We start from the raw sequence: 10,166 nt of genomic DNA, 5'->3' as shown, positions 1-10,166 counted from the left end.
CTCGCAGCGGGACTACAGCTCCCAGCGTGCCCCGCGGCGGACTACAGCTTCCGGCAGAGCTCCGCCTCAGGACTACGGCTCCCATCCTGCCCCGCGGCGGGGCCACGCCTCCCGGCCGGCCCGGCGGGGCGGGACTTCACCTCCCAGCCTGCCCCGCGGGCGGGCGGGGCGCAGCAGCATGGCGGCGCTGGCGCGGTGGGCGCGGGCCCCGCTGCGGCCGGGCGCGGCGCGGTGGTGCCGGGCGCTGTGCGGAGCCGCCGAGGGACCCCCGCCGCCGCCGCCGCCGCCTCCTCCCCCCTCCGCCGGGGGCCGGGCTCTGGCGGCGGCGCTGGGGGCCGGGGCGGCGGCGCTGGTGCTGCTGTGGGCCCGGGAGGGCGAGGGCCGCCGGCCCGCGCTGCCCGCGCTGCGCGCCGCCGTGCCCGCCCCGCCGCCCGCCTCGCCCCGCGCCGCCTTCAACTTCATCGCCGACGTGGTGGAGAAGACGGCGCCCGCGCTGGTCTACGTGGAGATCGTGGGCAGGTACCGGCACCGGGCGGCCGCAGCCCCCGCCGAGCCGGCCTCCCCGCTGCCCGGCGGGGCGGTTTCCCTCTTGGCCCCGTCCCGGTCCTCTCCGAGAGGGGTCTGGCCCCGGCCTCCCCGGCCCCGCTCTCCCAGCGCCCCCGCGCAGGCAGCCCCCGGCCCGGCCCTCTCCCCCCCAGGCGCCCGGGTCGGGTCCCAGGAGCGCCGCGGGCGGGAGGGATCCGTCCCCTGGCCGCAGGGACACGCTGCTCCCGCGCCGCGTCCTTGTCCCCCGGGACGGCTTCGGCAAAGCCGCCTGCCGGGCAGCAGCCCTGGGCCGTCCCGTGGCGCAGGATTACTCTGGCTCAGGAGCAGCACTTTGCATTTGCCTTTGAGCTCCGTAATGTTCTCGGCAGCCTGTCAAGGCACCTCTGAACAGTAGCTCTGCCCTTCAGCTTGTTGACCGCTCCCTCCAGTGCAGTGTCGCCTGTGGGCTTGCTGAGTGCCTGCAGTGTCCCAGCCCCCAGTTCATGAACACGAAAGGTGTTAACGGTGTCGGTCCCTCCCTCAGCTCCTGAGGCTTCAGGAACACTCGGTTCCCCTGGTGTTGGTAGCTGACCACCAGCTGGACTTGGACCTTGGCGGTTCAGCCAGTTTTCCATGCACCTTATCTGATTATCAGCCCGCACGTCGCCTGCGTGGCTAGGAGGGTAGCACGGGAGACCGTGCCGAGAGCCTTCTGAAGGTAAACCATAGCCACGGCTCCCCCCTCACCTGCACAGCCACTCATCTGTTTGCAGAAGCCAGCCAGGTTGGTCGAGCATGGTTTGCTGTTGGTGAGTCTGTGCTGGCTGCTCCCAGTCCCCTTCTTGTGTGCTGTGTGCTGGGAAGTGTTTCTGGGAGCATTTGCTCCGTAACTTTCCCGGAGATGGGGGTGAAGCTGACTGACCTGCAGTTCTCAGGAGCCTTTTCCTTGGCAATCTTGCAGGGTGGTTTGATATTTGCCTTTTTCCAGCCATCGCTACTGTGACATTTGAGGACTCACAGGGACACCAGCCGTCCCCCTCGTGTGTGTCCTGTCTGGTGCCGTGGACTTGTGCATGTCCAGCTGGCTTCAGCGATCCCTCCCTTGATCATCCTCTGTGTGATGCTGCATTCCCACAGGCTGCCTCTGGGCACAGGGACTTGGGAGGCTCAGTGAACAAGGCGAAAAGGCACCAAGCACCTCAGCCCTTTCTGTGTCTTGTGTCACTAGGTCCCTTGCCTCACTCAGCACCAGGCCTTTCTGCAGAGGTCAGGGTGATGCATGTTCCCCTTGGGGACCAGGACCTGCAATCATGAGTCTTCCTCTAGCTGTCTAAAGATGTACCCATCACCTCCCAAGTGGTTATTACCTGCGCCGAGCCAAGGCTCTGTGTGTTCAGGCTGCTTTCTTTGTGCAGATCGCAACCCCTTCTACTTACCTCCTTGCCGATCTTTCCCAAAGAGCTGCGCCATCCGCTGCAGCTCTCCACTCGTGTGAGCTGCCCACCGTGCCTCTGTAGTCCCCACGGGATCGTACCTTTGCAGTTGTGCGTGGGCTCCTGAATCTTCCTGCTTGTTCCCCTCTTGCGTGCGTGTTTGTACGGACCCTCGAGATGGGGACCTCTCACGGGGGAGTGAAGGAGTCTCCCCCATCGTGCTGTTGCCCTGACATCCTCACTATTGCCCTTTTCTTTCCAGGCCTACCAGCCCGGGCCACCCTGCCTGCCCCATCCCCAGAGACCCCACCAGTCCCCTCAGGGTCCCTGCCACCCCTCCCTGACCTGTGCCCACCTTGCAGGCACCCCTTTTCGGGCCGCGATGTGCCCATCTCTAACGGTTCGGGTTTCCTGGTGTCTCCGGATGGGCTCATTGTGACCAACGCGCATGTGGTGGCAAACCGGCGGCGTGTGCGGGTGAAGCTGGCCAGCGGCGAGCAGTATGACGCCGTGGTGCAGGATGTGGACCAGGTTGCAGACATCGCTACCATCAAGATCAAGCCTAAGGTGTGCATCGCAGTTGTTGGAGACGCTCCCCTCCTTCCCTCCCATCCGCTCACCCACCTCCTCTCTTCCAGCACCCGCTGCCCACCCTGCCCCTTGGGCGCTCCTCCGAGGTCCGGCAGGGCGAGTTCGTGGTGGCCATGGGTAGCCCGTTCGCCCTGCAGAACACCATCACCTCCGGCATCGTCAGCTCTGCCCAGCGGGGCAGCCGGGAGCTGGGCCTGACTGCTTCTGACATGGAGTACATCCAGACCGACGCTGCTATCGATGTAAGGGGAGCTTGCGGGGCGCGGCGGGTTGGCCCCTCATCCTGGCTGCCCTCTTTGGGGAGGGGGGAGCTGGGGAAGGGCTGGGGGTGCCGTGAGGTCAGAGGAGGCTGGACACAGAGCACTGGCAGACGAAGGGATTCTGGCCGGTCACCCAGGCGCTGGCTGTGTTTCTCGGCCTGACCCTGTTCTCTGGACTCTGCCTCCCTGCCGCGGGTCCTGCTCTGCGAGGGTGTCGCTTTCATGGCCTGTTTACTGCTCTCTCCTCTGCTGCAGTTTGGGAACTCCGGGGGACCCCTCGTCAACTTGGTAAGTTCTGCTGCTTGCACCTTCGCTGGCCAGGGCAGAGAGGTGCCACGTGCCCTCGGGTCTGTGCCCCTGGGGCTCGGTGCCCCTCAGTGGGAGCACTTGTGGGTGCTACAGCTGCCGGGAGGGAGGGACTCTGCATGCACCGGGCTCCTTGTGAGGAGGCGCGGGGGAGCAGCCCAGCGGGGGAGCCCTGTGCAGCGTCTGTTTCAGGGAGCCTGAGCCGACAGGACTCTGGCACGGCGGAGCCGAGCCCTGCCCTGGTGCTGGTGCTGGCAGGGCAGAGGGAGGGGCTGCGTGGGCTGCAGCCTGTGGGACCGGTCCCTGCCCAGCCTCAGCAGGGTCGGGCAGGCTGGGAAGGGGTGGGCGCACAGGCGGGACTCCAGACTTCTCCACAGCGATGCAGGCTGGATAGCACAGTGCCCTTTCCTCTGCAGGATGGCGAAGTGATCGGGGTGAACACTATGAAGGTGACATCGGGCATCTCTTTTGCCATCCCCTCAGACCGGCTGCGGAAGTTCCTGCAAAAGGAGGAGCAGCGCAAAAGTGAGTTGGGTGCCTCCCTGCTCGGTATTGGGGGAAGGAGGCCAGAAAGAGGAGGGTGAAAGAGGGAAGCTCTGGCACAGCTGAGCTCTGGGCCCTTCTTCTGAGAGAAGGGAAAGCAGAGCGGGAGAAAGAGTCTTTGGGGGTAAGAAGATTCTGCCATCTGGCATGAAACTCCCCTCTGCCTTGGGAAAGCTGTGCTGCTACTTCCCTGCCCACAGGGGCCTCACAAACTGCAAGGAGGGTGCTGCCCTGCATCTGCGGCAGGTAAAGGCTTTTAAAGTGTCCCACGTAGCTTGCGCTTAAAGCCCCAGGAGTAGGTGAGGATTTTTTTTTTTTTTGTTCGTTGCTACTTTTCAGTAGATCTCAGCATATGGGAAAATCAGTGGACCATTATTTGGCGTTCAAAAAAGGGAAAGGATGACCTGGAAACCGGGGGCTGCTTAGCCTTGTGCGTACTAATGGAAATGCAGGTGCGGGATTCAGCTGTATCATAAAGGACAGGTAGTTAATTTAGTAGAATATTGCCCCTTTTTGTTCCACTGTGTTCGTGATAATTTGTTTAATGCAGACTCTTGCTTTCTGGTTCTCACGTTGACACCATGGAGTGATATTCTCTGTCAAAAAAACTACAACTCAAACCAGGAAAGCAAAGTATGCAATACCTATACAGCTCTAACTGGTAAATGGAACTTAAATAAGCTGTTGGTAGGGAATCGGGATGACTCCCTCCACATAGTGTCTGCCTTGAGGTGTGTGGGCTCTGTGACTCGGCTGGCTCAGCCCAGCACTATTTTGAGTGCGTGTCTGTTTTCAGCCTTGTCATTTGATGTCCTTTCCTTCGGCAGGCTCTTGGTTTGGCAATACAGAGACAAAGCGCCGTTACATAGGAGTGATGATGCTGACTCTTACACCCAGGTACGTGTTCGAAAGTCAGGGGCCAACAGACCGGTCTTGTTGGGGTGTGGTGACTGTGTGATGGGATCTTCCAGACAAACTGAGAGTGCCTCTTTTGGGGAGAACCGTCTTCACAGCTTAAGCATTCACTCTCAAATCTCTTTTTGCTCCTGTTGTGTTTGGACTCTAGGCTATGTCAGAGGTGAATTAGAAGCTTGCAAGTTTCTACACTTGTAGCAGAATCTGCAAGCAGATAAAAAGTCCCTGAACCTACCCCCAGAGTGCCAGATCGGTTTATATCGAGGGGAATTTGATAAAGAGCCCTTGCAACACAGCATGAATGAAAAGCCATGAGAAACGCTGTGTAATTAATAGATATGCAACGTGCCAACTGAAAGTTGTGATGAAAGAGTTGGGCAAGTTGTACTCTCTGGGAGGAGGGATCTACCAGCTGAATTGCTGTGGTGCAGAAGCAGTTCTAGAATATGGGACTTTCAGAATAAGAAATGGCAAATTTGCCTTCAGTAGTCGACTGAGGGAGGAGGTGAACAGGTAGGAGAGCAGGCTGTGTTGGCGCACACAGCGTGGCTGCCACCCAGAGGGTGGTGTGAGGCTCCTGGGCGTCAGGAGGGAGGCCGGGTGCTGCCTCTGGAAAGAAGTCATCATGGTGGTGACCAGTACAGCACTGGCAAATGGGAAGAGGATGGCTCCTTGTGGGTCTAAGACTCTTCGCCCTCGTGGCTATGGCTTGGAAAGGGCATCGTGTTACCTCTGTGTCTCAAGGAACGCTCTGGTAAGCAAAGGGCGCTGTGAACAGACAACCTCCTTGGGTCTGATGGAAGGGTCACCCGCTGCCCTTGCTTCAGCCGGTCCCCAAGGTGTGCCTGTGGCCTCGGCAGCCAACCGAGCACCCTGACATAGGTGCCCTGCACAGTGGCAGCTGTGCCGTGCCGAGGGCTGGATGGCCCTGGTCAGGCCTGCACAGAGCACCTCTCAGGGCTGTGAGCCCTGCAGGGAATTGCTGCAGGAGCTACACCTGAACGCCTACCAGCAGCCTTCTAGATGCAGCAAATGCATGTGTTAGGAGCGTGCTAGACCTGTACTCTCACCTCTGAGAGCAGTTCTCCTTTTCAAGGACAGAGTGCCAGCTCTGGTTCCTTGGCTCCTGCAGCCGTCTTTCAAGAGACCTTTAACTGGCTCTTGGGGCTAAGCATGCTAGTGGGGTTGGTGGTTGTAGCGTCCTTGGCAGAAACGGCTTCCAGGGCTGTGCTCTGCCCTTGCTAAAGCTCTCGCGGCTCGTGTGTGTTGGTTGGGTTTGCAGGCTGCCTGCACCTCTGGAGGCCACGAGCAGTCTCTGCGCCTCCTGACATTCGGGGCGGTGGGGTGGGTGGGAGAGCACGGTCAGCATTACTGGCATGCCCAGTAGATGCCCAGTAGATGGTGCTGGTATTCAGCAAAACCTGTGGGATGTGGGAGCCCAACCCCCCCCGCCTTCACTGGACAGGCGTGCGGGATGAAGTCTGTCAGGGAAAGAAGCGTGAAGTGCTTAGGACATGGCTCCTGGGAAGCGGGTCCAGCTTCGGCATAGCCAGCGAGCAGTCTGGCAGCCGGTCCTGGGAAACCATCTGACCGCAAGGCTTGTTTGTGCCCAGCTGCTGGGAAGGTCTCCCACCAAGGGATCGCTCACCTTGGAATCGGGCGATTACACTGTCTGAATGTGCTCATTTGAAAGGCCAGAAACTTGCCCTAGCACAGGAAGAAGGAGAAGCTCCATGTTGGTAGCTCCTCGGCATCCTGGTCCCACTGCACAGGTTGTCTGGCAGGCAGGAGCTTCCTGAGACACCAGGCCTTTGCTCTGCTGCCTGGAGGGAACGGAGGTGTGCCGATGGCTGTGAGCTCAGCTGTGGTGGAGCTCATGGGTACCCTCGCCTTGGCCACAGAAAGCCACGGGCAGAGACAGGGCCGTGGCTAGCACAGCCCTCTGCCGTCATCTTACAGCACGGAGTAAGTAGGGACTCAGCAAAGGGCTTTGAAACCAGCAAAGGAAAGAGGCGCCGATTATTGGGAACAGGTTCTACAAGAAGCTGCTGCTGGGGTGTGATGCTGGTCAGGGCTGTTACTAGAGGGACACCCAAAACATGGGTTGCTTCGTCATGCAATGTGTGATAGAACTTGCTGATGTTGTAGGGTTCAAAAGAGCAACTAGAAAACTTTACAGAAGAAAAATCTTACTGGCTTTCAAATGCAAAGGTGCAGCGTTACAGCTCAGGAGCTTCTTGAGCCAGGCAGCTGGAGGCCATAGGTATCTGGGGAGCTATCTCATCCGCGGCTGGCACTGTGGGTGACAGGGCGGTGGGGAAGATGGCCCCCTCGTCTGACTGACCCGTGGACTGGGTCTGGCTGGGGTGGAGTCACTTTCTTCATAGCAGCCCACGCGGTGCTGCGTGTTAGATCTGTCACCAAGGCCTGGTAACACACAGATGTTTTAGCCGTTGCTGAACAGTGCTTACGCAGCGTCAAGGCCTGCCCTGTTTCTCACTTGGCACCTCCAGGGAGGAGGCTGGGAGGGGAGGCAGCTGGGACGGCTGGCCTGAACTGACCGTGCTGTGTGACGACATGCTCAGCAGTAAAACTGGGGGCGTTTTTCCAAGGTAGCCATTGCTCGGGGATTGGCTGGGCATCAGCCTGCTGTGGGAGGTGGTCAGTGAGTGCCTTTGCGTCACTTGGCTTTTTTATTTCCCGTCTCCCTCTCCGTCTCCCTCTCCTCTTCTCTCTTTCTTTGCCTGTTAAACTATCTTTATCTAAATGCACAAGTTTTCTTGCTTTTGCCCTTCAAATTCTTTCCCCCGTCCTGCTGGGGGACTGACCGAGCAACTGGGTGGGGACTGAACCTGCCAGCCAGGGTCAACAACCCACCACAACCAGGTGCAGCCACTCTTAGTGCTATGTAGCCTAAAATCACAAAATCACACATTTACTGTGTTTGTACAAGGACCTGCTTAAAGGCATGTGTTGTTCAGTTTTAGTGACTGAGGCGAAGAAGCAGACTTGACTCAGTAAACGTGCAGACCACATCAAATCGGCAGTTCTGTCAGTAGTGCCCGGTGACGGGACAAGGGGCAACGGGCACAAACTGAAACACGTGAGATTCCATCTGAACACACGAAATCACTTTTTTACTGTGAGGAGGGTGGTCAAAGCCTGGCACAGGTTGCCTGGAGAAGTTGGAGAGTCTCCAACCTTGGAGATACTCAAAACCTGACTGGACGTAGTCCTGGGCAGCCTGCTCTGACTGAGCCTGCTTGAGCTGGGGGGTTGGGCTAGATGATCTCAAAAGGTCCCTTCCAACCTCCACCATGCTGTGATGGTGTGAAACCAAGAATGGCAGCTTGCAAAGGTCTGTGAAAAAGTACAGTAGAGTTCAGCAAGGACCAGTGCGACACGGGGAGCCGTAACAGAGAGCAGGTACCTGATAAGGAGCAAGGAGCTGGGCAGAGAGAATTTCTGGGGCTGCAGCGGATCGGAGCTGATGCACAGTGTTTGAGGGGAGAATGCTGTTTACACGATGCACGGTCCCTCCGCTCTGGTGAGATCCAGCTGGAGCACTGCGTCCAGTTCTGCACGCTTTCAGGAGGGGTGAGGAGCAGTTGGAGAGAGCCCAAAGAGGAGCAGTGAGAGGGGCAGAATTGAAGCTAGGTTTAGAAAACCTAATCTGTGGGAAGATCGGAGGAACTGGGATTGCTCAGTCTGTAGACTCCAGAGGAGAGGTGTGGGTATACCTCTGCTTGACACATCTGGCAAAAAGAGGGGGCGTAGCTTTTGTTGTGTGTCCTACCCGCCAAAGGCAGAGACGGGAAACTGCCGCAGGGAAGGGCCCGATCTGGTACCAGGAAGGGCGGTCTGACGTGGGGCTGCTCGGACAGGGGCACTGCATCACCAGCAGCTCTGATCCAGCTGGCGGCTGCGCTGGCAGTTTCCAGCTCTCCCGGGCACAGTTAGGACTTTTGTCCTCTAGTTTTTGACAGGAAGATGGTGGTGTTTGGGTGCCCCTGGGGTTTGCAGCTGGTCGCTTGTGCTTAGCAGCGTGCAGGGACGCAGGAGAGGTTCAGTCTCCAAGCTTGTGCAGCTGTGGTGGGGTGGGAGCCCTGCTCTGCCTCTCAGCTCCTTACCGTGATGCTGATTTTCACTCTGCAGCATCCTGGCTGAGCTGAAGCTGCGTGACCCCAGCTTCCCTGATGTCTCCTACGGAGTGCTAATCCACAAGGTGATCATTGGCTCCCCGGCCCATCAGTAAGTGCTGCCCTGTGCCTTGGGGGGTGGCATGGGAGAGCAACTACGCAGGATGGGATGTATTTAGCTCTGAGTGTTCTGCTCCAGAACAGCAGAGCTTGGGCCCCACAGCCATCAGTCCGCAGCAGAAACTGACTGGTGACCCTTGCCCATGCTTGGTGTCCTGTTGGCCAAGGTACCTGTGTGGCTGGAACGCCTGGTGCAGCAGCCCGACCTCCTGTAGTGCCTGGCTCCCCTTCCTTCTGGGAAGACAAAGCTGAGCGTTTGCTTTGCCCGCCGGTGTGTTCCTGTCATTGTTCTCCCCACAGGGCAGGGATGAAGGCAGGTGACGTCGTGCTGGAGATCAACGGGCAGGCATCACGCCGCGCAGAGGATGTGTACGAGGCCGTACGGACGCAGCAGAGCCTGGCCTTGCTGGTGCGGCGTGGCTACGACACTTTGCTGGTGAGCGTCGTCCCTGAGGTCACGGAGTAGCGTTGCTGTCGCGCAGGCTGCTGCGGGCGCTGGCTGGCCGTGCTGGCCGAGAGCCAAGGACACAGGACTGAGCCGTGTCTGTGCGCTGGTCAGGAAGAGACTGAGAGTTTGTGAGGGACTGGAAGGGGCCAGGCGGAGGGGCCTGGCCCGGTGCTTGGGTGGACTCGTGGTGCAACCATTCCCCTCCGTACTCAAATAAAGCACTTTTCTAGGGACCCCCAGTGCTGTGTGGCCTCCTTCCCACGGCAGCAGCAGTTGCCTAGGGGAGGCTGGGCTGTGGGGGACCCTGCCCTGCGGAGGAGCACGCAAGCTGTGCCTCCAGGGATCTCCTCCGTGTTAGGGGAGAGGTGTCCTGCCACCCACTCGGCACCCGCGCAGGCTGGGATCTGACTCCTCCATCTGTAACACACGGGCACCCGTCGAGCCGTGGCTCGTGAGGCCACCTCCTCTGTGAGTGACAGCGGCCCTGGAGCTGCTCTGGGCTAGGCTTTGCTGGGGCGGCTCTCCCTGGTGTGCCAGCTGAGCTGGTCCTTGGCAGCACTCGCTGCTGTGGCTGCACCCATGAGGCCAGAGGGACGTGGCAGATGTCTGCCTCGTCAGAGTGCTTCCCCTGGGAGCGTTGCAAATGCTGTAAGGCCTGCATCCACATCTGCACCCATGAAGCAGCTTTCTGGGCCACGGTGAAAGGGGTGCTGATGCTGCACTCTGAGATGGCCGGGGCAGCATCTCGCTGGCCCTGATGTTCAGGAGGGCCAAAGGTGGGAGACTGTGCTGGGACTAGGCTGTGCGTGCCTGCTTGGCGCTGCCTGTCCCTCCCCCAGCCCGCTGCCTGTCTGTGCTGGAGCGCTGCTCTCCCACGCATGCAGCC

General features: G+C 59.5%; 1 protein-coding gene across 4 annotated transcripts; it reads left to right on the top strand.

The window, feature by feature from the left end:
* Positions 1–170: 170 nt before the first annotated feature.
* HTRA2 (HtrA serine peptidase 2) lies at positions 171–9,513 on the top strand. Of its 4 annotated transcripts, none has more exons than XR_015699679.1 (8): positions 171–519; positions 2,321–2,525; positions 2,597–2,791; positions 2,947–3,097; positions 3,532–3,640; positions 4,486–4,555; positions 8,729–8,824; positions 9,133–9,273. XR_015699679.1 is itself a non-coding variant. In XM_087736549.1 (8 exons), the coding sequence occupies exons 1-8, from the start codon at positions 179–181 to the stop codon at positions 9,296–9,298; spliced, it is 1,215 nt and encodes a 404-aa protein (XP_087592675.1). In that variant the 5' UTR covers positions 171–178; the 3' UTR covers positions 9,299–9,513. The 4 variants fall into 4 exon arrangements, 1 of the variants encoding a protein (XP_087592675.1); XR_015699681.1 differs by lacking the exon at positions 9,133–9,273 and adding an exon at positions 3,998–4,141 and having other exon boundaries at positions 3,065–3,097; positions 8,729–8,754; XM_087736549.1 differs by having other exon boundaries at positions 3,065–3,097; positions 9,133–9,513.
* Positions 9,514–10,166: the final 653 nt, after the last annotated feature.

Source organism: Nipponia nippon, unplaced genomic scaffold, assembly GCF_047370975.1.
Source record: "Nipponia nippon isolate SJK-2023a ecotype South Korea unplaced genomic scaffold, ASM4737097v1 scaffold_6, whole genome shotgun sequence".
NCBI lineage: Eukaryota > Metazoa > Chordata > Aves > Pelecaniformes > Threskiornithidae > Nipponia > Nipponia nippon.
This window is presented reverse-complemented; position numbering and strand designations above follow the sequence as displayed.

Bases quoted from the DNA above. Each gene is read 5' to 3' on its own strand.
- HTRA2 (XM_087736549.1), top strand. From the start codon at position 179: ATGGCGGCGCTGGCGCGGTGGGCGCGGGCCCCGCTGCGGCCGGGCGCG. The intron at 520-2,320 runs GTACCGGCACCG...CCCACCTTGCAG, and splicing joins TACGTGGAGATCGTGGGCAG to GCACCCCTTTTCGGGCCGCG. The intron at 2,792-3,064 runs GTAAGGGGAGCT...CCTCTGCTGCAG, and splicing joins AGACCGACGCTGCTATCGAT to TTTGGGAACTCCGGGGGACC.